General features: G+C 40.9%; 1 protein-coding gene across 2 annotated transcripts; it reads right to left on the bottom strand.

Annotated features, from left to right (window-relative positions):
- Positions 1-428: 428 nt before the first annotated feature.
- Positions 429-24,876, bottom strand: SERTM1 (serine rich and transmembrane domain containing 1). Of its 2 annotated transcripts, XM_059902897.1 has the most exons (3): positions 24,613-24,876; positions 22,728-22,792; positions 429-1,445 (listed from the first exon to the last, which is right to left on the bottom strand). In XM_059902897.1, the coding sequence occupies exon 3, from the start codon at positions 1,265-1,267 to the stop codon at positions 944-946; it is 324 nt and encodes a 107-aa protein (XP_059758880.1). In that variant the 5' UTR covers positions 1,268-1,445; positions 22,728-22,792; positions 24,613-24,876; the 3' UTR covers positions 429-943. The 2 variants fall into 2 exon arrangements, with proteins under 2 accessions (XP_059758880.1, XP_059758881.1); XM_059902898.1 differs by lacking the exon at positions 22,728-22,792.
- Positions 24,877-25,272: the final 396 nt, after the last annotated feature.

The following is a 25,272-nucleotide window of genomic DNA, read 5'->3' as shown; positions in this document are numbered from 1 at the left end:
ACAAACATCTGACATCTCGGAGTCTTACTATAATTCTGCACTAAACTTATAAAGACTGTGAAACTGAATAAAGGAACATACACAACTGCGAGGAGTTATTACTGTACAAAATACAACTAAATGAGTATTTTCCATATGTGTGATTCCATTGATGGGAATTACAGATATAAAATAAATGGCCTGGCGTCTGTTCTGGTGCTTCTCTTAGTAATAGCAACAGCAATTATCACAAAGAATTCCACCATGTAGGGGCATTATGACTATAACATAAGTAGGTAAAAACCCAAGAGGCAGAAATACATTACAAATGGCATTATAACACATATTTGTCTTGCCATTAAAAGTTAAAGTCTTCCAGAACTTTTCCACATATGACTTAATTCATCAATAAATGTGATTTAGAAAACATTTAAAATATTTTTGGCCCCAGTTTTAGAGATGTTATACATGAAATCTAAATTGACTCTTTTTTTTTTAATGGGTGTTTCCACTTTATCTTTTAAATATGGATAATATCTTCCACATTGCTCAGACTTCACTTAGCCAGTTTCTGCTGACTCCGTTGATTTTACGGTTTTGTAAGAGAAGCCAAGTGCAGAGCCCTGATCCAGCATCCTCTGCGAGGCCGCCTCAGGTGAGTTCTGCCTCGGGTGTCCAACAGGGTGGCCTGACCCACTGAGAAGAAGCCAGCCCCAGATTCACCAAGAAGTCTGGGTGAAATTCTGCACCTTGCATGCATTTCTGTCAGCATCAACTCTGGCATTCACAATGAAAAGCATCATGAACAGGAAAAGAAATCAGGGCTGAAGGAGAAGGAGAACTGGGTCTAATCGGTGGAAAAGAACAAAATGGGCGTTTCTTTCCTGAGGCACCTACTTCATGCGACACTTCCCAAGGGAAAACTCCCCGAGGGCCGCAGCATTGAAGGATTCTTACATTTTCTTCAGGAGGAAAGGTTTGAAAAAGTGGACCTTTGCGAGGAAATACTGCAGACTTCCAAGTTGGTGAAAGAACTTCCAGCGTCGCTTGGATACTCCGGGTAGGAGGAACTGGAGGAGATGATATTTTTGAGCCTCTGGAGGGCAATGATTAAAAGTAGAAGCAGGAAGGCTAACAGGCTGAGGAATATGGACACATAGATATAGACATTTGACAGGTGGCCTGAGGACGGGTCCACCGATGTGGACAGGGATGTGGGAAATAGCTCGAGGAAAGTTCCATTCTCCATACTCCCCGAGAATACAGATGAAGAGTCAGGTTCAGACATCTTTATGGAAGGTCAAAGAATGCACAGTATATGAAAAGTCAGTTTCACACAGGGGTCAACAGGGACAGAATCAGCATTCTTTTTGTCATGCTAGCATCAGCAAACATTGAGGGTGGTTAAATCAGTACAACAAAACTCGGTTTCCAAGCAAAGGCAGCAGGGTATCAGGTGTCCATCACTGCAAAAACAAAGACAACAAACCCAAAACAACTGAGTGCATTATTCAGAAAAAATTACTTTTGAATCTCACTTCCAGTTTTCACTTCAGCAAAGGCTTAATTATAAAATCCACCGGGGAGGGAAAAGAATGAAATAATTTCCCCAGGAACAAGTAATGTTTCTGTCTTTATATTACAAATGATGATATAAAAATGCACTTTTATTTGATCTCCACAGTACCCTAGGTGCCAGGTTTCTCCAAGGAACTAAAAATGACATAAAAAGGAAAATATATTTCTGATACGTTCCATCTGCTGAGATTTCAACAGATGCTCCAAGTGCATGCTCTGAGAATAGGACCCCAAAAGTTAGCTCCAAACCTTCCTCCTCCAGAAAATGAATTCCCTGCACTCTCCAGCCCACTAGCATAATTCCAGACCAGTATTTCCTTCTAGTACGCTTTGGAGAATCACTGCACATGTAAGTTTGCTTTTCATAATTTGCTAATTTGTTTATAAAAATATATCTTCTTGAGCTTTGGGGCCATTTCTACATATTTCTTTTCTTTTCAGTCTACCTCTGTACTTTGTTCTGCATATTTTAGGCATTCAGTAAAAAACCTTTAGATTAACTTAGAAGAATAAAGGTTGGATTTCCTCTGAATGGTAGAAAGAGTACTAGCTTTGCTGTCAGGAGACTTAAGTTTGAGGCCTGAATTCTCCTTTATCTTTGGGAAGTTGGGCAAATTGCCTACATTTTCTGAGCTTCACTATTCTCATCTGTAAAATGGTATATAGTACCTGCCCCATTCCCTCACCGTGTTACGCAGGGATCAAGATAATAGACAGGGAAGCACTTTGTAAATTGTTAAGATTGGGCCAAAATGAGTTTACTGTGTGTGTGGGTTGTGTGTGTGTGTGTTTGTGTGTGTGTGTGTGGTGTGTGTTTGGTGTGTGTTGTGTGTGTGTGTGTGTGTGTGTGTGAATGGGTGCAGAGAAAGAAACGCTCTTGGCCATGTTCCCCCTCCTTACAGTGTCCCTGTGAGGAACACTGGAAACAAAGTGGACTGAATCAGGCAGGTAGCCCTGGGGCAGAGCATGATTCTGCAGGCTCCAGGCGTGGGTGCGGGTGCCATGTGCCTCTGACACCCTCGCGTCCATGACTGGGGAAGTCATAGCCAGCTTTTGCCTAGTTTGTGTGGGGGTGAGGGAAGCAGCCTGAGGAAGAATGATCCCTCCCGATGGATGACTGTCTTTCCCCAAATCCAGAAAAGATGCTCTTCCTAGCTCTTTATGGCATTAGATCATTTTGTTGTAAATTTCCAATTTCCTTGCATCAGATGTAGGGAAACGCTAATGTGAAAATATCCACTGTGCCCTGGCTTTCCCTTTCCCTAACCTCTGCCCTGCATTTTACCTTGAAAACTTGCCTTTCCCTTCCGTTCCCCAAATCTAATTAAGTGGCTGATTCCTTGAGGGGCTGACAGTGGCCGCTGTGGCTGTGGCTGAGTGGCACTTATGATCCCTGGGAAGGAGGGGACCCTTCTGAGAGGGCTGCCCTGCCGGCAGTCAAGCAGGCTAATCATCTTAGTGACTCCTCAGAGGAGGCCACGGGCAGTTTTAGTACTTCCTAAAATAATTTGACTCCTACTCCTCATTAAACTTTACCTGGTGATTTTAATTCCACTAGGCTGCTACAGGCTCCTAACAATCCTTAAAAAGAGAGAGAGAGAGAATCACAGGGGGACTGCACATGTGTTACAGTGAGCTGGCAATACCTTGTCTTATACAGCACATAAATGCTCTAGCCACTCATCTTTAGGGAAAACAGCAGCATCTCAGAGACAGCGTGATGTATAGGCAAGAAAACTAGGAAAGACTCTCATGGGCTGAGTCAAAAGAAATCTTCAAGATGTTTTGGTAAGACCTCCTAAGTCTAGCTGAGGAAACTGAGAACAAAGAAGCTGATCGATTTGACAAAAGAAATGTATCTAATTAGAAGATAAGCCAGGACTTTCAGCTCTGCCCATCCTCACCCTTTATACCATCCGGTCTCAATTTTCCTATCGTTTGGTAGTAATGATTTTACGTCGTCTTTTTCTGGAATGGGCAAGAAGGTAGGGGCTGTGCATTTTATGTTGTTCCTCACACAAACTAGTTTGTAAGGGAGGTAGAGCAGGAATTATTATTCCCATTTTGCAGATGAGGAAACTGATCAGCAAAGAAATTGTGATTTACTCAGGGTTCACAGCTAGTCAGTGACAGAGGAGTGACAAGAACCCATGCCTGAACAGCGTTCTTAGTTTCCTCAAATGTTGTAGGAAGAGAAAATGATGAGACTCAGGTAATTAGTTCCCAGCTGCCACTTATTTTGAACAAGCTCACAGTTCAGTCTTGATATTTCAGTTTTCCCATTTGTCCAATGATACCTTTCCTACCTCTCCACGAGATCCTAAGTTAGGATGTGATACCGTGTCCAAAATCATACTTCGAAAATGATAAAAGGCCATCCAAGTAAAGGGCCGGTAGACAGTTATTTCTCAATGCCTAGAAAGACTAGAGGAACTTCCAGGTCTCTGCTAGTCCAATAATTCTGACACGTGCAGGTCATCGGTTCAGCTGGAATTGGCTGATTTTTCTAAAAGCACCTTCACTAAACAGAACTGTATCATTTTCTGGAGGTGAGGTTGGAGGCACAGATAATGTCACTGGCAATTCAACGGCAGGGCTCACAACTGGCTGCCAGACCACTTGCTAAAACAAAGGTATCTCTTTACAGTGTAAATATTCCAAGAGTACTTTTCACATCCTGAAGATCACCTTCTTTCAGACAAAAGCCCACTGTGAGCCTCAAGTGTCTATGGAATAGTTTATAGCAAATGAGGTTAAGATTTGGGGAAAGCATCTGATCTTCCAAGTGACATTGGAAGATGGTAGAAATGAACAGATGAAACCTTGTGTCCTTATTTGACATTTCACAATTAAGTATCTTCTCTAAACATCCTACCCCCAATACTTTAGATTTAATATTACTTCCAGAATACTTCTTAATTTAAAATGACAGATATACGAATTTCGTTTCACTCTTCTACTCTGAAACAACAGAGCATATGCAGTGTTAGAAATCATTTTAATTTGATGACATTAGTTCTCATTTTCTTATAGATGTTTTAAAAATTGATAAATCTTCTTTCTCTCTGGTGAATGTTTTGACAGTCTATGTATAATGCTGAGGATGATCCAAATTGTATGTGTTTGTAAGGGAGGTAGAGCAGGAATTATTATGGGACAGTGTGAATGAGGCCCAAGACGGTACTGTGGAAACAAAATCAAACAAGTGTGTTTCAAGATGCTGCTTTTTGGGCTGTTTCTCCCAAACAGATTGAGTTCAAAGGAAAGAAGAAAGCGACTTCATCTTAAATGCATAGCCTTGACCTATCTAGGGGCAGTGACAGCAGACTCTCATTTCAGGTGGCACCTAAAGCCATGTGGGGATTGTGATGCTTTTTTTCTGAGCCATTCTCAGAAAGTGATTTTTGAGAAAGGAAAATGAGACAGTGAGATCACAATATTATAAATGAAGATCTGTGGAGATGTTTAAGTTCATGGTCAGCCAGCTTTCCCTTTGTCTCTTGGAATAAAGAACTGTGCTGAAAAGAAATCTACAAAAGGCAGTCACCTCCTGAAGTGAGCAAGGACTGACTGTAATCTCACCATGAGCCCAGCGGGGTGGGGAGATGGAGGGACCGCACGGATAAGTCAGACCTTGGCAAGGGGGTGGGTCTCTGCTTCCATGTCACTCAGCGCCCGGCCACTGTGACTCCTCTGAAAGAATGGAAGCTTTCCTTCCCATGGGGTGATTAGGGCTGTAAAGTTTTGGAGGAACAAAGCATACTCTCTGGTGTGTACCTTGCTGCTTGGTAAAAGGAAGAAGAGCTGACAGGTCCTCAACTCTGTGTTCTCTCACCTAAGCATCGCCAGACCCCTGGCCGCCAGCCTGCGGGCAGAGCCTCTGCCAGGGCCTTGACTTCTACAATGCAACGTGTATAAAACTCTGCCTATAGTCAACCTCAAATCTGTCACAGCAATCTCTTGAGTTTCTGACCTTTATTTAAATACATTTCTATGTGAATAACAACTCTCTGAAAGGTTTTTTTTTGTTGTGGAAAACTGGGACAAGCTGCTTTGTTCCCTTGCAGACATTATTCAAAGAGTCCCCTAGATGTTATGATGTCAAATCAACATTTCATCCTTATCAAGCCCTGCTGTGTCATTCTCCAAAAGGTGCTCTCCCAAACCATTAGCAACGATTTGATAAAGTATTAACGTGATACGGTAAAGGCTTTTTCTGGTCTACAAATGTAAAATTTAATAGTATAATGTAATGAATAGTTTTAGATGATACACTGGGTTTCTTTCTCTGTAGAATACAGAAACTACCATCTCCAGAATGTAGAAGGGAAATTGTCACATCTGAGCACAGCTGTTTTTAGTTCTACTTAGAAAACAGCATGTTTATACAAGACCTTGTTAAATGTTAAATGTTTTATACAAGACCGTGAGCTTTCCTTTACAATTTGCATGATTATCTTTTCCCTTAACACTTTCTCTTTGCCTAGTGGCCTTTTCGGTGGTGCTAGGTGAGAGAAGACTGGTGCTGACAATGCAGACTGGCCACTCACCCTTCTCTAAATGTAAACCTTGACTTGCAGTCAATGGCAGCACTTACCCCAGGCTTGCAATAAGGAAAATAGAGTTTATTATCTTACTACTAAGCTTATTCAGAGCTGATTAAGTCCATCCATGTATTCGCCTATTTGAGAACTGCTCCTACTTAATCAATACAATGCTTTGAGAGAAGAATTTTGTGTGAAAATGAGTAGAATCTCACTGTGATTCCCTGTATCAGTGCAATAAAAAACAAAAGCAAGTAAAGAAAAAAGACTGAGTCTATCTGCTATCTCATAGAGTTCGAGAACCATCTCATGAAAAGAAGTGTGGAGAGATGAAGATTCTGAATAAGCCCTGGAATTCATGGTCTAGACTGGACAATGGCAGCCAAAAAAATTAAAAAGAACAGTCCTTTATCTGGGGTTCAAAAGAATGATCAGAAAATGTAATCAGAACTTTTTTATGGCACTTTGGTGAAAATTAAAGAAATGTCAGAGTAACAGCTTGGTATCTGTAATTTACATTAAAAGTCAATCTCTAGGGTAGGTCCTTAGGTGGCTTTGGATTCAGTCCAATCTCTTATTATCTCTCTTTACCTTGGTGATGACTTTTATCTCTCTGGATTAGCCTCGGGCTCAGCAAAATAATTAAATTATACTATATTCAGAATACTTTTTCTGTTAGACTAATTATTTTGCCCTAATTTTTAAAAGTTAGTTATCCACATAAGGTATAATCCACAAACATTCAGAATATACATTTCTTGACATGCAAAACAGTGTAGATTGAGTAAAGCTACAAAAAAAAAACACACACACACACACAAGAAAGTATTTCAGAAGGGAATTAGAATGTAACTGTTTTGACCATCTATCTTTATATAGCCTAAAAAGTAATTATATTGATAGATATGACTTCCCTTGCATTTATATAGCAGTATTTTCCTGGGGAAATCAAACTATTATTCTTAATAAATTTTTGCTGTATCTAAATTTCTTGTGAAGATTTCATGTCCAAATCACTGCCTTAGTAAGAATAATTATTTTAAAATGATACTCCCTTAGAAAAAGAGTTTAAGTGGATAATTTTCTGGATAAAAAGGTCAAATATAAAACCAGTTCTAGGCATAGTATTTTTCATGATTCTTTTATTATGTCTAGAAAAGACCAAGGAGGGCTGTGTCCTGCGCTCTGGGGAAACTGGACCCATCTTGGGTAACACACTTAGTCTAAATCAAAATGAGAAAAGTGGCAACTTAAAGGATGAAGGAAGCATGAACTGGTTAAGAAGTAGCAAAACAATGAAAGTCATTTTTAGGGAGCAGGAGAAAAGGCTATTGGCTAAACACTTGATTTAGAGAAAAAAACAAACAGCCAAAGAAATAATGACATGAAGATCATAGGCAAGGTTGAAATGAATCAGTGTGAAGAAAGATGGTTAAGAAGAAAGATCAACCTTTCAAGATGTTACAGCATTTTTAATGAGGACTTTTGGGTTCAGTTCGCTCCCTCCACTCAGCTCAGATCATTTCTAATATTTTAGAAGAGTAGTAAGAAAAAATACTTTTTATTCTTGGAGCAGCTAGAATTGGTTAAATTATAGCATTAGTATACACAAAAGTTTGCTTATTTTTAATTATACTAGACATGTTTTTGAAATTCTCATTCAACCATGCTCTGTTTGGAGAATGGCCTTTCCTCCTTTTCCGTTGTCTTCCATTCTGTCTCCATAGTTAAAATAATTTGTATCAAATATAGTTTTTGTCCAATCAGGAAATGCTCTTAACAGTCTCCTTACAGAGTATGATAGGTGGGAAGATTTTGTTCTCGTAAACTTAATTTTGCAATTGTCATAACTCTTTTTTTGAAACCTTTATAGGTAGACCACAAGGTATCCCCAGTCTACTCTCTCATGCTCCAGAGGCCTTTGGGTGCCTCTAAAGCTGCTCTAAGGAAACAGGGAAGAGCTTGGAAATATGTGTTTTCTATAAGCATTTGATGAAGTCCACCCTAAATTTAAGCAGACTCCTCAGAAGTGGGCAGCCATGGGCCACTGGTGCCACACAGTATAAGAAGAAAATAAGAGAGCTTGTATGACTCCCAACAAATGCCACTCCTTCTTTTCTTGTTTCTACTGTTACCTCCCTCTTTAAATACATATTCCTCTGTTTGTGGCTAATTGTCACCACTGATCCCTCTTTCTCTGAATTCCTCACTCCATCTCCCTTCATCTCCCACTGGCATCCAGATTAATGTGTTCAGTGAAAACCTTTCTGTTTGTGTATGTTTCTGTAAATGTCTATTGTTCTGTGTACGTTCTCTTATAAATATTCATTTGTCTTGTAAATTTTCAACATAAGAACGGATCTATAGTAAATGTTTCATTCACTCCATAACTTAAGCCCCAAACTTAATTTCCACTTAAAATATCTTGAGAATTGAGGCATATGGAAGAGAGGAACATAAATTATCTAATATGTCCACTTCTCTAATTTTGCACTTAAGAATATGCCAAAAACTAATAACCGTTCTCTATCTATAAAATAACATGTACAGGTACAATTTGGAAAAAACAAGTGATGACATAGGTTGTCTAAAAAGAACTTCAGTGTTAGCAAACTAATGAAACAGGCCACTATTTATATTTCTCTATTGACAACTATAATCATGTATTTGTTTAAACTAAGATGCATTGTAGCCTATTCCTTAGAAATGGATTGGAATATGACAAGTACGTATAAGTGTTTTAAGTCTTGCATTTCCCAGCGGGGACTCAAGCTCATGGAGTCATCTACATGATGACATTTTTAACCAAGGCATAGTGTTTACTTGAAATAATGAACCATCGTCCCTCATAATACAACTACAAATAGAACCTTAGTTGATTACATAGTGTGTACATTGCCCATCCCTTCTGGATATTAGCCCAGTGCTTAGCATAATTCGTACATATGAATTTTGCTAAATAACTTCTCTCATTCTTCCATGGCTGGCAGTCAACATATGATGATGCTTTCCACAGTGAAATGGATATTTAAAAAGAATAATGCTTAGTAATTGGCAGCTTAGGCAGGCTAAGTTCTGGTTACATACAGTTTTGGCCATATTACATTATTTAGTAGTCAGCTGAATAATCAGAGAAGAAAAAGTAGGATGCAGATTTCAAGATTTATCCTCTAATGTGATGAAAGATCCTTGGACCAATTAAAAGAAAAAACAACATTGTTATAAAGGACATTATTAGGATAACAGGGGAAATCTGGACATAGACTGTACATTGTATAATTGCATTATATCAATACTAAATTTCCTAAGTGTGATATAGGAGAATGTTCTTGTTATTAGGAAGTACATGTTCAAAGTATGTAATTATAAAGTGTCACAGTTTCAGCAGCTAACCCTCAAATGGTTCAGCCAAAATAAAAAAATAAGTACACATACAGAAAGAAAGAAAGGATGATAAAGCAAATGTGTTAAAATGTTAACAACTGACTAGTCTAGTTAAAGGATGTATAGGTGTCCATTGTTATTATTCTTGCAACTTTTCAGTAGGATTGGAGTTTTTCAACATACAACTTGGGGAAAAATGATTTATCCCCGAGGATATTAAGAAATATGCTTAGTATAATATGTAGTAAGTCAGCCAAAATGTCTGAAGCTTCTAAAGAAATACACTGATTAAGCTTGATTCTTCAATGGGCATTGGAGAAGTTCAAATATTTGCTGCTACCATCTTGCCCACTAATCCACAGGTACAGGAGGTGAAGCATCAGAGAATGAGTTAGAGGAAGTTTAATATGTCCAAGGGAACTGGATCCATGGTGGTGGGAGATGCTGCCTGAAGACCAGGAATGGTGACTGGCCAGCCAGCCTTGCTCATGACTTCACTCTGCCACCATCCACTGGTCTGAATCTCAATCTGGGTCTCCAGGATCATGGGATCCAGTTATGTTCATCTTACATCATCAGTCATCTTCAGATGAGGTCAAGGATATCTTTCTTGCAGTTTAAATACCCAGTCAAAGGGAGGGGCTTTGGAGCCATCTTGAGTCAAGAGAGAGTAGTTTTCTTTCTTTTTAAAAAATTGAGATATAATTGACATATAACATTGTATTAGTTTGGGGTGTACAACATAATGACTTGATACTTGTATACTGCAAGACGATCACCACAATAAGTCAACATCTGCCACCATCCATAGTTACATTTTTTTCCTTGCGATGAGCACTTTTAAGATCTACTGTCTTAGCAACTTCAAATATACAATGCAGTATTATTGACTATAGTCACCATACTGTATGTTAAATCCCCATGACTTATTTATTTTATAACTGGAAATTTGTACCTTTTGACCACCTTCACCCATTTCACACACACCCTACCCCCTCCAATCTGTTCTATCTATGAGCTTGATTTTTTGTTTTTGGTTTCTTTAGATTCCACGTATAAGTGAGATCGTGTGGTATTTGTCTTTCTTGGTTTGACTTATTTCACTTAGCAAAATGCCCTCAAGGTTCGAGAGAGAGTTGTCTTCTAAGGAGGACTAATGTGTGGGTGGACTCTGGGGAAGCTCACTGAGATCCGCCAATAGCCAGTGAGCTCCAGGTTCCACACAGGGCCCGAGCAGCAAATAAACACAGTACAAGTGGGAGACTTGATTTAGGCAGTAAGCACCAAACAGTCTTCAAACACCAAGTTCAGCAGATTAAAGACGTCACACTCCTTACAATTCTTAAACTATCAACCACCTCTCTGACTGCCCTGGTTTGGGTGAATCCTCTAGTGTGGCAAGAGGCTAAACCCAACCACATCAACTGTCTTACAGTCCAGGGTCCAGTATCTTTTGAAATAGGAGCCAATAAACAATTTTAAGAATGAATCTAGTTGTCGCAAAGTGCAGCTGCAAATGAAAAGAAAATATGTAGCATTGATGTTAACAGTGCTTTTCATCAGTCATCAGCAATCATATGACTGAGGCTCTAGGTAGGTACCCTAAATTGATGAGTACCAGATGAGTCAGATTTTAGGCAGAGGTTATATAAAACACCAACCCTATAAGGAGACAAAGTGCTCTCTCATGGCTCTGAAATTACTCTTCTACCAGGACTTCCAGGTTCACCAGGGAAGGCAGAAGACAGAAAAGAGGACATTGTGTCCTTCATCAGGAAAGCAAGTTCCCATGTGGGACTTTCCACGGTCCTGCTAATCCTTTGTGTGAACAGAGCAGCAGAGCTTGCCTTAATATTCTCTCATGCATCCTCTCTCTCTCTCTCTCTCCCTCTCTCTCAGGCAGCACAATGAACTCAAAAGTCTGGCTAACAAAGAGAATGTCTACATGTTCCTTGTAACATGGAACAAAATGACATGGCAGGCTATCAAGTGTGGGAGGAAATCAAGTCCCCGGCAGCCTGTTGTCATATGAGATAACAACTCAAGACCAGAATCTGTCAAAGACAATATGGATGCAGTAAACAAGTGTAGGCTCAGATTCTCCCAGAATGTATTTCAGCTTAAAAATGCAAGGAGGTCAAATTGGAGAATAATAAGTAATTATTTGTAGAAAACAGACTGCTACACTGATGACCTATATAAAAGAGTTATACATTCTTTTAAAAAATATAAATAAATATGGTTTTACTCATGGAAATCATGAGTATCTTATACAAGATTTAACAGACTTTGGTTTGCCCTTTATCAGGGTTGAGCTCTTCACCTTACCCTTTAAGGTTGTGTGCCCTGTGCTTTTTATTCAATTGTAGGAATAGCCTTGGTCAGAAACACACGTTCACACATCACTCACTGCTCTTACATCTAAGTTCTCTTTTATTTCAGTCATGAGCCCTGGGATGTAGGGGGCACATCATGCCAGAAGAGTTGTGGGAAGTAGAGGGGAGGGGATGGTGGGAGCATCCCCAAATCATTGTGGAATGGGAACAGAACATGACAGGCAGGGAAAGGTGGACCCGGGATTCTTGTATAGGAGAAGGAATGTCCAGACAAACTAGTTTGGAAAAACAACAACAAAATGAATGACAGCAGCCAATATGTATTAAATAAAAGCATATACTAGTTGTGTGTGTGTGTGTGTGTGTGTGTGTGTGTGTGTGCGCGCGCGCACATGGTGCAGGTGTATATTCTTTAATCTTCACAGCTCTTTACTCTAGTTATTATTATACCTCACCTTTCTTTAACCAATGAGAAAATTAAGGATCAGAGAATTTAAAAGCTTGCCCAGGGTCACCCAGCCACATAGAAGCAGGACTGGCATTCAAATCTATATCCCTATGTCTCCAAATTTTATGTTCATTACATTTCTTCTCTCTGGAGAGGTTGGAAGTGAAAGAGGGATAAATTTGAGACCTATGGTCCTTGGTGATGTTCGCATGTTTCTGCCATTCTTCCCTCTGTCCAGGTATGTTGTAGGGCTGCATGTTTCCACCCCCTCTGAAATTAGGGTGGCCACATGACTTGTTTTGACCAATAAAATTTGGGGAAAAGTGACATGTGTCACTTCTGGGTAGAAAATGTAAGACTCCGTGTGAGATTTGCCACATCCCTTCCCTCTGCTGCAGTAACTGTGTGAGTTCGAGCCAGCTTCTGTCAGTATTATGTTGAGTTAAGTGCCCTCTATGCCTACTTTCTGGAGGGTTTTTATCATAAATGGGTGTTGAATTTTGTCGAAAGCTTTTTCTGCATCTATTGAGATGATCATATGGTTTTTCTCCTTCAACTTGTTAATATGTTTCATCACATTGATTAATTTGCGTATATTGAAGAATCCTTGCATTCCTGGGGTAAACCCCACTTTATCATGGTGTATGATCCTTTTAATGGGCTGTTAGATTCTGTTTGCTAGTATTTTGTTGAGGATTTTTGCATCTATGTTTATCAGTGATATTGGCCTGTAGTTTTCTTTTTTTGTGACATCTTTGTCTGGTTTTGGTATCAGGGTGATGGTGGCCTCGTAGAATGAGTTTGGGAGTGTTTCTCCCTCTGCTATATTTTGGAAGAGTTTGAGAAGGATAGGTGTTAGCTCTTCTCTAAATGTTTGATAGAATTTGCCTGTGAAGCCATCTGGTCCTGGGCTTTTGTTTGTTGGAAGATTTTTAATCATAGTCTCAATTTCAGTGCTTGGGATTGGTCTGTTTATATTTTCTATTTCTTCCTGGTTCAGTCTCAGAAGGTTGTGCTTTTCTAAGAACTTGTCCATTTCTTCCAGGTTGTCCATTTTATTGGCATATAGTTGCTTGTAGTAATCGCTCATGATCCTTTGTATTTCAGCAGTGTCAGTTGTTACTTCTCCTTTTTCATTTCTAATTCTATTGATTTCAGTCTTCTCCCTTTTTTCCTTGATGAGACTGGCTAATGGTTTATCAATTTTGTTTATCTTCTCAAAGAACCAGCTTTTAATTTTATTGATCTTTGCTATTGTTTCCTTCATTTCTTTTTCATTTATTTCTGATCTGATCTTTATGATTTCTTTCCTTCTGCTAACTTTGGGGTTTTTTGTTCTTCTTTCTCTAATTGCTTTAGGTGTAAGGTTAGGTTGTTAATTTGAGATGTTTCTTGTTTCTTGAGGTAAGATTGTATTGCTATAAACTTCCCTCTTAGAACTGTTTTTGCTGCATCCCATAGGTTTTGGGTTGTCGTGTTTTCATTGTCATTTGTTTCTAGGTATTTTTTGATTTCCTCTTTGATTTCTTCAGTGATCTCTTGGTTATTTAGTAATGTATTGTTTAGCCTTGATGTGTTTGTATTTTTTACAGATTTTTTCCTGTAATTGATATCTAGTCTCATAGCGTTGTGGTCGGAAAAGATACTTCATACGAATTCAATTTTCTTAAATTTACCAAGGCTTGATTCGTGACCCAAGATATACTCTATCCTGGATAATGTTCCATGAGCACTTGAGAAGAAAGTGTATTCTGTTGTTTTTGGATGGAATGTCCTATAAATATCAATTAAGTGCATCTTGTTTAATGTGTCATTTAAAGCTTGTGTTTCCTTATTTATTTTCATTTTGGATGATCTGTCCATTGGTGAAAGTGGGGTGTTAAAGTCCCCTACTATTATTGTGTTACTGTCGATTTCCCCTTTTATGGCTGTTAGCATTTGCCTTATGTACTGAGGTGCTCCTTTGTTGGGTTCATAAATATTTACAATTGTTCTATCTTTTTCTTGGATTGATCCCTTGATCATTATGTAGTGTCCTTCTTTGTTTCTTGTAATAGTCTTTATTTTAAAGTCTATTTTGTCTGATATGAGAATTGCTACTCCAGCTTTCTTTTGATTTCCATTTGCATGGAATATCTTTTTCCATCCCCTCACATTCAGTCTGTATGTGTCCCTAGGTCTGAAGTGGGTCTCTTGTAGACAGCATATATATGGGTCTTGTTTTTGTATCCATTCAGCCAGTCTATGTATTTTGGTTGGAGCATTTAATCCATTTAAATTTAAGGTAGTTATCGATATGTATGTTCCTATTACCATTTTCTTAATTGTTTTGGGTTTGTTATTGTAGGTCTTTTCCTTCTCTTGTGTTTCCTGCCTAGAGAAGTTCCTTTAGCATTTGTTGTAAAGCTGGTTTGGTGGTGCTGAATTCTCTTAGCTTTTGCTTGTCTGTAAAGGTTTTAATTTCTCTGTTGAATCTGAATGAGATCCTTGCTGGGTAGAGTAATCTTGGTTATAGGTTATTCCCTTTCATCACTTTAAATATGTCCTGCCACTCCCTTCTGGCTTGCAGAGTTTCTGCTGTAAGATCAGCTGTTAAGCTTATGGGGATGCTCTTGTATGTTATTTGTTGTTTTTCCCTTGCTGCTTTTAATATGTTTTCTTTGTATTTAATTTTTGGTAGTTTGATTAATATGTGTCTTGGTGTGTTTCTCCTTGGATTTATCCTGTATGGGACTCTATGTGCTTCCTGGATTTGATTGACTATTTCCTTTCCCATATTAGGGAAGTTTTCAACTATAATCTCCTCAAATATTTTCTCAGACCCTTTCTTTTTCTCTTCTTCTTCGGGGACCCCTATAATTCGAACATTGGTGCTTTTAATGTTGTCCCAGAGGTCTCTGAGACTGTCGTCAATTCTTTTCATTCTTTTTTCTTTATTCTGCTGTGTGGTAGTTATTGCCACTCTTTTATCTTCCAGGTCACTTATCCGTTCTTCTGCCTCAGTTATTCTGCTATTGACTCCTTCTAGCGAATTTTTAATTTCATTTATTGTGTTGTTCATCATTGTTTGTTTGCTCTTTAGTTCTTTTAGCTCCTTGTTAAACATTTCTTGTATTTTCTCCATTCTATTTCTAAGATTTTGGATCATCTTTACTATCATTACTCTGAATTCTTTTTCAGGGAGACTGCCTATTTCCTCTTCATTTGTTTGGTCTGGTGGGTTTTTAACCTTGCTCCATCATCTGCTGTGTGTTGCTCTGTCTTCTCATTTTGCTTAACTTACTGTGTTTGGGGTCTCCTTTTTGCAGTCTGCAGCTTCGTATTTCCCGTTGTTTTTGGTGTCTGCCCCCAGTGGCTAAGGTTGGTTCAGTGGGTTGTGTAGGCTTCCTGGTGGAGGGGACTGGTGCCTGTGTTCTGGTGGATGAGGCTGGATCTTGTCTTTCTGGTGGGCAGGACTGGGTCTGGTGGTGTGTTTTTGGGGTGTCTGTGACCTTATTATGATTTTAGGCAGCCTCTCTGCTAATGGGTGGGGCTGTGTTCCTGTCTTGCTAGTTGTTTGGCATACAGTGTCCAGCACTGTAGCTTGCTGGTCGTTGAGTGGAGCTGGGTCTTAGCATTGAGATGGAGATCTCTGGGAGAGCTTTCACTGTTTGATATTACATGGAGCCGGGAGGTCTCTGGTGGACCAATGTCCTGAACTCAGCTTTCCCACGTCAATGGCTCAGGCCTGACACCCAGCCAGAGCACCAAGACCCTGTCAGCCACATGGCTCAGAAGAAAAGGGAGAAAAAAATACAGAAAGAAAAAAATAAAATAAAGTTATCAAAATAAACAATTTTAAAAATTATTAGAAATAAAATAGTTTAAAAGTAATAAAAAAAAAGAAGGAAAGAAAGAAGAGAGCAACCAAACCAAAAAACAAGTCCACCAATGATAACAAGCACTAAAAACTATACTAAAGAAAAAAAAAGGACAGACAGAACCCTAGGACAAATGGTAAAAGCAAAGCTATACAGACAAAATCACACAAAGAAGCATACGCATATATACTCACAAAAAGAAAAAAAGGAAAAATATATCTATATATAAAAAAAAAGGAAGAGAGCAACCAAATCAATAAACAAATCTACCAATGATAATAAACTCTAAATACTAAACTAAGATAAACATAAAACCAGAAACAAAGTAGGTGCAGAAAGCAAACCCCAAGTCTACAGTTGCTCCCAAAGTCCACCGCCTCAATTTTGGGAAGATTTGTTGTCTATTCAGGTATTCCAGAGATGCAGGGTACATCAAGTTGATTGTGGAGATTTAATCCGCTGCTCCTGAGGCTGCTGGGAGAGATTTCCCTTTCTCTTCTTTGTTCGCACAGCTCCTGGGTTTCAGCTTTGGATTTGGCCCTGCCTCTGCATGTAGGTCACCTGAGGGCGTCTGTTCTGTGCCCAGACAGGATGGGGTTAAAGGAGCAGCTGATTCGGGGCTCTGGCTCACTCAGGCTGGGGGGAGGGAGAGGTACGGAGTTCGGAGCAAGCCTGCAGTGGCAGGGGCTGACATGATGTTGCACCAGCCTGAGGCGCGCCATGCGTTCTCCCGGGGAAGTTGTCCCTGGATCACGGGACCCTGGCAGTGGCGGGCTGCACAGACTCCGGGACGGGAGGTGTGGATAGTGACCTGTGCTTGCACACAGATTTCTTGGTGGCTGCAGCAGCAGCCTTAGCGTCTCATGCCCATCTCTGGGGTCCGCGCTGATAGCCGCGGCTCGCGCCCATCTCTGGAGCTCATTTAGGCGGTGCTCTGAATCCCCTCTCCTCGCTCACCCGAAACAATGGTCTCTTGCCTCTTAGGCAGTTCCAGACTTTTCCCGGCCTCCCTCCCAGCTAGCTGTGGTGCACTAGCCCCCTTCAGGCTGTGTTTACACAGCCAACTCCAGTCCTCTTACTGGGATCTGACCTCCAAAGCCCGAACCTCAGCTCCCAGCCCCTGCCTGCCCCGGCAGGTGAGTAGACAAGCCTCTCTGGCTGGTGAGTGCTGGTTGGCACCAATCCTCTGTGTGGGAATCTCTCCGCTTTGCCCTCTGCACCCCTGTTGCTGCGATCTCCTCCGTGGCTCCGATGCTTCTCCCCCACGACCCCCAGTCTCCGCCAGTGAAGGGGCTTCCTAGTGTGTGGAAACCTTTCCTCCTTCACAGCTCCCTCCGTGAGGTGCAGGTCCCGTCCCTATTCTTTTGTCTCTGTTTTTTCTTTTTTCTTTTGCCCTACCCAGGTACGTGGGGAGTTTTTTGCCTTTTGGGAAGACTGAGGTCTTCTGCCAGCATTCAGTAGGTGTTCTGTAGGAGTTGTTCCACATGTAGATGTATTTCTGATGTATTTGTGGGGAGGAAGGTGATCTCCACATCTTACTCCTCCTCCATCTTGAAGGTCTCTCCAAGGATTCATCTTTCTATCCATGATTCAGCACAGTTTCTGGTATAAAGATGCTCAATAAGTATTTGTTGGATGGTTGCAGGATTGAAAGGATAAAGAAATGAAGAAACTTGAAGCTTCTTGGAGAGGTAGTCCCTATTTGTTCTATTTTTGGTTGCACAATAATATTTATTGAATGAATGAATGAATACATGATCTTGTATTAATTCATATTGATTAGTCAAAGGGTAATTATTCAATAGTAAAGAAAAATTATGAATACTCACTAAATTTATAAATATTTTAGTTATGGCAATAAAATTAATAGTTCCAGGCTCCAGAGGAAACTCTGACCATACTTTTATCAAATGATTGTGTCTCTCAACAATATTCAACAAAGATTTTATTAAGTCAAGTGTCCACCAGGATAATTGAGGAAAGGATGGAGGAATCTGCTGTTAATACTGAAATACATTATCATGAACATAGCTGAGTGGTTGGAACGAATGTATTCTGAAGAGCACAATAAAAATCAAAAGGGAGTTTACCACAGTGAGTCAGTGAAGATGTGACTGGATGTGGAAGTAAGATGAATTGTTTTTTATTTAAAGTGTTAAGTTAAATTCTATGATAATCCCATCCTTTGAAAATTACCAAGTCCCTTATAATCACAACCTTTGTCCCTGTGCTCGTCTGTGGAGATAAAAAGAGTCAAGGACAATACGCTGATCATTGTAGGGAAGGGTATTATAATTTACTGCATTCAGCAACATCATGTACCATGGTGCTGTTAGTCACTCTATCTCAAGGATAAACACAACCTCCCCTCAAAAAACCCCCATTTTCAATAGAAAATCAGTACAGAAGGAGAAAATGTTTACATTTTTATAAATTTCTCAATTTAACTACAAAGTCCCACATTAGAGATCAATGCCACTCAGAGTAGCCACTTGGCTCCCTCAGGAATTATATGGGTTACGAGTCCTTGTGAGAAGAGGAACTTGCAAAGCACTGCTTCCTTCATCAAGAAGGTCTTACTAACAAAAAAGTCATCTAAACTAAAAAGTGTTCTTAGTACCTTACTTGATGTATATTCTGACTCAGGTTCCATCTCTCATGGTGAATGAGTAATTAACAATTCAAGGGCTGGCACTGGTGCGTGAACTGTACTTTGAGTAGCACTTCATCTAGATCATAGCCATGGTGATGTGAGCAGGGATCAGTATTGTGCTCACTGCTGTGCTCAGCCTGAGAGGGATCAGTATCAGCAGTATCGTGCTAGGAAACTGATCCAGACCTCAGCTTCTTAGAAGAATAGTACGAGGAATGAAAACACATGGGCAGAAAAGAAGCAAATATTTTCTCTTCTCATTCATTGTGGAACTAACTCAAAACACTTTTCATGTATCTAACTCATTCCGTCTCTCCTTACGGTCACTCAATATTAACTTTCCTCTATGAAAAAACAAATCTAACAATACCAAAACAAAAACCAAACAAGAAACAACAACCACAACATTAAAGGAAAACGTTTTTCATAGAATCGAGGAGCTGGAAGTCCTTAAAAATCAAGAAACTGAGGTCTCCAAAAGTTAAGTAAATTTTGAAGGTCATTATTTGTACTCCTTAAGACAAAGGACGGCAGAAGGAGACAGCTGGAGACAGAAACCACAAACTGAGAGCCCAGGATTCCTTTTCCAACTCTAAATCCATCCATACTCATCTGAGCTGGGTGGCCAACAAGAGGAAATCAAATGAAAAACAAGTTACTCAGTTTCTTTTGTTATCCAAAGTTTAATTTATCATATCAATCCAAATATGAGCCAAGCAGGATCAAATGGATAAATATAAGACCAAAATTGCTAGGGATGATAAAGTGACAAGAGGACAGAATGAAGGATCTTGGAAACTAGTTCAGCTGAACCAGGCCAATTTTGCTGACAAGGAGTCCTTGAAGGTCTGAGAAGCATCAGTCAATATTCCACTGTCAATCTTAAAGGCATAGTTCCCATAATTTAGCACTCAACTATGAAAATCAAGGTCAACAAACTCACGAAGGACTTTCTCATGAGTAATTGTTAGAATAATCAGTTGGTTGCCAAGGCACGTGAAAAGCACAAAGGAGGGGATTGGTAAATATTTTATTTTTTGACCTGGATTCCATTTATATGAGTGTGTTCAAGTTGAACACATAAATCATAAATTATGTACTTATGACTTGTATGTTTTCTCTATGAATGTTAAATAGCAATAAAAATTGTTTTTTAAGTGCAAAAAATATGTTGGGCATCTAGAAGACACTCTGGGTCACAGTGGGGAATATCTACTACTTGTTGGATGAATTATTGAGTGCTTCCTTTTTTACCCAAAAATATATGGCATATAGGCTAATAATATAAATAATGAATTCTGATAATTTACCCTATGGGAAAAAAATCAGACAAATTTAAGATGCACATGCACAAAGATGTACACTGTAGCTAAACATTGGAGCTACCAAGATGACCATGAGTCAAGGATTCGTTAAATGAATGATGGAAGAGTCATACAAATGGAGGATTCTGGTGTAATCAAAAGGATTATATGTTCTAGCACGGAAAGATGTATGGCAGAGTCAAAAAGTAAGCTTCAGACTCGTGCATAGTATGATTCTGTTTTTGTAAAAAAAAAAAAAACTACTAGCATGGCCACTGCTACTACACATGCATCCACAATTTTAGAGGCATGCAAAACCAAACCAAACCAGACTAAACTAAACTAAAGGAAAGAAGAGGTTATGCACCAAGCTGTTAACATATGATTTGTTAGCGGGTGATATTATGGGTATGTTCATATTCTGTTTTGTGTATGTCTGTATTTGAATGTTGGTACAAAGAATATGAATTGAATTTTAATCAGAAAAACAATATGGGTATTTTCATGAAGAAATAGAAATAAAATTTAATTATAGCTTATGCAGTGAAAACATAACTGATTTTTGAACCCAGAACTCTTTCTCTTCCTCCTCTTCCTTCTTTTTTTGTAATGTATACACTTAACACAAGCCTTTGAAATGATTCATATGTACCTTTTATTTCAAAGTTTAAGACTCTCAGGCTGAGGCCAGTAAGTTAACCTGCCCAATAGGACTTGACTGCACTTTCTGTTACAGTTGCATTTTACAGCATGTTCTGAATGTTCTATTTAAGAAATGAGAAGATAAATCCTTTTGCTATAATCCTGGTCATAGGAAAATTGAAAGCGAGTAAGAACCAAACCAGCTTAATTGGCAACAGTTGACAGATAGCCAGGCACTGTTGATCAGTACTAGACTACCGTGACAAATGAATCAGGAAGGCTGCTGTCTTGGCTACCCCTGGGCAGGGAATCTATATGTTAAATGTTCCCTGAATGAATTACTTTAGTATTCTAACTATGGTTAAGTCATCTTCCTGTCTTTCTGAGTCCGAAACAGGTTCTTACAGCCACCTATGCTTTTGTTTCCCATCAAAAATTGTATTCAAGGCTGTTACCTTCTTAAGTCACGCTTTTTAACAACTGTTATAGGCTAACAATTTCCAGACCTGTTCACTGTTGCCTGTAACAGCATCAGCATCAACGTTCAAGCCCATAATACAAATCATAAGTCTGGACCGACTGATCTCCCATCTTAATACAACTTAATAAATAATAATTTAAAAGTTAAGAACTCAGGAAATATTAATGACAGTCTATCCTGTTCCTGATATGAATTCAGAGGATTGAAATATTGACACTGTTCTGGCTGGATTGTGCCATGTCGTGTTTAGAGATACTGTTAAATTGTATATGGCTACTTGACTACTCAGAATCTCCATTTTTTTGTGGTTGTTGTTTCCAAAACTTAGTGTAGACTAAATAATAACTATTTCCTGGTAATGCAAGTGCGAGCACGGATTCTATTCATAAGGAACTCTTGAAGAAGGCGTTTTGTGTCACGCGACTGAGCATCTCAGAGCGCTCTCTCCCACAGAGACATCTGCCACAAATCAGAATCATAGGTGACGAGGCCCTAGAATGTGGCTCGGTAGCCTGCTACCCTGGACCTGCAAAGTCCAGTGGATGCACAGATGGACTTTCCAGTTCTGCGTCGAAGGCTAGTCCACATGTGGTATCATGGGCTACTGAATCTAAGCCTCTGGCTTGATTTCTGTAGGTACATCTGTTAGCTAAAAGGGATCCTGCCAACTCAGGCACTTAATTTGAGCTTCCTCTATGTTGGGTTCCCTAATTCCATTAACTAACTTGAAGGCTTTATTGTTTTTTTAGTTGTCAATATGAACAATAATGAAATAGTCTATAAAAGTTAAGTCTGTGATGCTTTGTATTAATGTAGTAATGTAAGTATACAATATGTTCCGTATATATCTATTTGAAGAAAATTCTTCTGCCACACTACTTTTTGGCTTCTAGTTTCATTTAACAAATGTTTACTGAATGGTTCATGGGTGTCAGGAGCCAGGCAAGTGGGACCTACACCAGTGCCTGATGTCAAAGGCTTTTCATAATTTTCCAGGTTCTTAAATTACTATTTAAAAAACCCAAATGAGCAAAATACAAAAATTCAGCCATAATTTTACTTTTTGCTTTTCCCTAATAACTAAGTAAATCTTAAAAAAATATTTAAATATAAAACAGTTAAATATAAATTCTACAGACTTTACAAGCACAGAGAGAAGAGTAAGCCCAGAGAAGAAATATTATCAAATGGGCTGAGACTTGATCTAGAGTAGAGGCCAAATCAGAGAATTTTGCCTGTGATGGCTTAATCTTTCATTCTTAGAAAAAATGTATGACTCCAAGTTTACTTAATGATTAGTGTGATTAATCATTCTCACCAATCAGCTCTGTCATCCTTCATCTGCCCTCATTAAAAAATAAAAATAAAAAAGAAACTCAGGAAGCCTGCAAATAAACCTTCTGATAGATTTGAAGCCACACACCAGCATACCGTTATTTATCTCTTTACATCACAGACATCCAGTAAAATCTGTTGAATTGAACTAACCAACAGCAGGGAGAACAGAATGGATCTTACCTTACGTGAGGCTTCTTTAATGAGAACCGTAAATGTGCGTGTGGTGAGCTCTTCAAGCACTTTGCCTTATGTAGAGGAATCAAAAATAGTAAAAAAAAATAAAAAAATAAAAAAAATAAGCCAAATAAATAATAAACTTCAAACACAAACACAAAAATGGAATACCCCACCCATTTTCTGGAACTCATTATTCCCAGAATTCTTCTGAGGTTGGCAAATGGTTCCCCATCCCCACAATGCCCAGCATTTGAAGGTGACTGGGACGTGCTCTGTGGGGTGGTGTCAATGCGAGACAGTCTCACTAACACACGCTTCAAGAGCCCATTCACGTTACCTATGAGCTACGTGCTGATTATAAAGGGTGTAAGTGGCGGGGGGTGAGAGTGGGGCAAAATGCCTTTATACTTAGCAAAATAAAGCAGTTTAGTCACAAAATATATTTAAGCATGTCTAGGAGCTAGATCACGAATAAGCTAAAACACAGGCTAAATACTGCTTTTTTTTCCCTTTTTTTTAAGGATGCGTTGGGCTGCAAGACTGCATTATGAGGTAAACCTTTGAAGAAGAGTATTGCTTATCTTGACTCTTCTCCCGTTGATAGGCAATTGTCTGACAATGAATCTGAAAAATCTAAAGTGAAAAGCACCTGAGAAGAAAGATCTTGGGGCATGGTCCCTCGGGTCAGCCTGGGACTGCCCAGGAGGTAATCGCTGCCTATTTCCCGCCCTTTGCACCTGGAGTTTGGACTGAACCAAATGCAATGGCTTTGAGACGTCATGTAGCCATCGGATCCCATTATCCCCCGCAAAGAACCACCCAAGTGCTTAATACTTCAGCAGAGAATTTTCCGAAGGAAATTTAACGGGCAGAGGAAACGAAGGACAATAGGAAACGGACCCTGTCTCTGGAGTCTGACACCACCCGGGACCAACGGGGCCCCAGGCGTCTGGCGGTGGAAAGCGAGCAGGTGCAGCCCGCTAACCTGGTCTGGTACTCAACAGGATGTTTCTGTGAATGAAGGGGTCCTTCTACTCCCCGCAGGACGGCACATCACACACCTCCCTCCTCAATTAGAACTCAAACAATCTGCCCACGATCCATGAACCTCGGCAGGGAAACGCAGGATTCCAGCGTCTCATCAGATCAGGGAAAAGGGAAAGGTAGCTGGTGCGTTTTCCTACAACCAAGAGCTCGGGAAACCACGGCTGGGGAACGCCAGGATGTTCTGCGCCAGGTAGAACTTAACCGGATTTGGAGCCGCCGGAGACAGGTGAAAAGACTCACGCGAGCAAGGTAAGGTACAAAGCGGCTGTCAGTGTGTGCGCAGCGAGTCCCCAGGAAGGGACGGGTGACCCCAGAAATCCAGGTAGGCGCCAAACACAAGCGTGACCGCACACACCACAAAGGCAGGAATAATCAGAATGCACCTAGAGACACGCTCCGCAAAGTGCAGAACTATCTGCACTTGCACAGGGAAATCAATCAACCTCTGCAGCGGCAGACGCGAGGGCAGACCTCCCCGGCTCCCTGCGTCCGGGACAGAAGCGGGTCATCCCGGGACCAAGGACATTGCGTCCTACTGTAGCCCCATGAAGTCACCCTGAGAACAGGGAGAGCCGGGCAGCGGAGGCTGCTAGCCGGCAGTAAGGACGTAGCCGGCACGAAGGGGACAGATTCGGGGGTGTCCAGAGCAAGGAGCCAAACCGCTGAGAGCCGGGGAGAGTTTGCGAGGCGGCTCAGGAGGGAGCGGAGCCTCCGCGACCCGAGGCCGCCCCAGGGGGGGAGAGAGGGCGCCCGTGGCAGAGGGCGAGCCCCCTTCCGGGGCGTCCCTGGCGCCCACTCCCCTGCGACTGCTCACGGGCGGCGTCGGGAGCCCCTCACTGACCTGCCGATAGGGACGCGCTGATCTGCTCCGCCGGCTCCCGCGCTCGGGGTGGGACCGGGCTGCGCCGACCTCCTCGCGGGCGCCCGGGTCCCGCCGATCCGCGCCCGCGAAGCTGTCCGCGGGAATGTGGGGCTCACTGGGGCGGCGGGCGCAGCCGAAGTCTTCCTTCCGCCCCCAGCCGCACAGCCAATGACGGCGAGCGGGACCCACTCCCCGCCGCCCCCCAGCCGCCGCTCGGGCGGGCGCTTGGGGCTAGGACTGGAGCCCCGCTCGGGCGAGGGAGGAGCTTGCGCCGGCGTTGGAAAATCCTGGAGGAGGAGGAGGCGTTTGCGCAGGGAGCCCCATCTGGGGAGGCAGGTGTGGTGCCCCCAACTTTTGTGCGCGCGTGTGTACTGAGGGAGGGGACGCAGTTTCCTTGGAGACTCAAGGACCTCTGTCTAAAGGCAAAAGCATCTACTCCCTGCCAAGTTTCTTCTCTTATCATTTATGAGTCCGCGCAGCACCCCGTCCAAACCACGAGTCCAGGTGCATCACCGCAAGCCCAGCTCTGAGCTGTCTGGGGCCCTCGCCCGGTCCTGTGGGCCGCGCCTCAGACGTCTCTCCTTCGGCGTTTCTCTTCCTTCCCCTCTGAATCCTCTGCCTGAGCATCAGATGAGCTGA

Source organism: Balaenoptera ricei, chromosome 18 (genome assembly GCF_028023285.1).
Source record: "Balaenoptera ricei isolate mBalRic1 chromosome 18, mBalRic1.hap2, whole genome shotgun sequence".
Lineage (NCBI taxonomy): Eukaryota > Metazoa > Chordata > Mammalia > Artiodactyla > Balaenopteridae > Balaenoptera > Balaenoptera ricei.
The sequence above is the reverse complement of the archived record's forward strand: the minus strand, read 5'-3'. Positions and strand labels throughout refer to the sequence as shown.

What these genes read in the sequence shown, in the direction of transcription:
- SERTM1 (XM_059902897.1), bottom strand. Translation starts at nt 1,267, where the DNA reads ATGTCTGAACCTGACTCTTCATCTGTATTCTCGGGGAGTATGGAGAAT.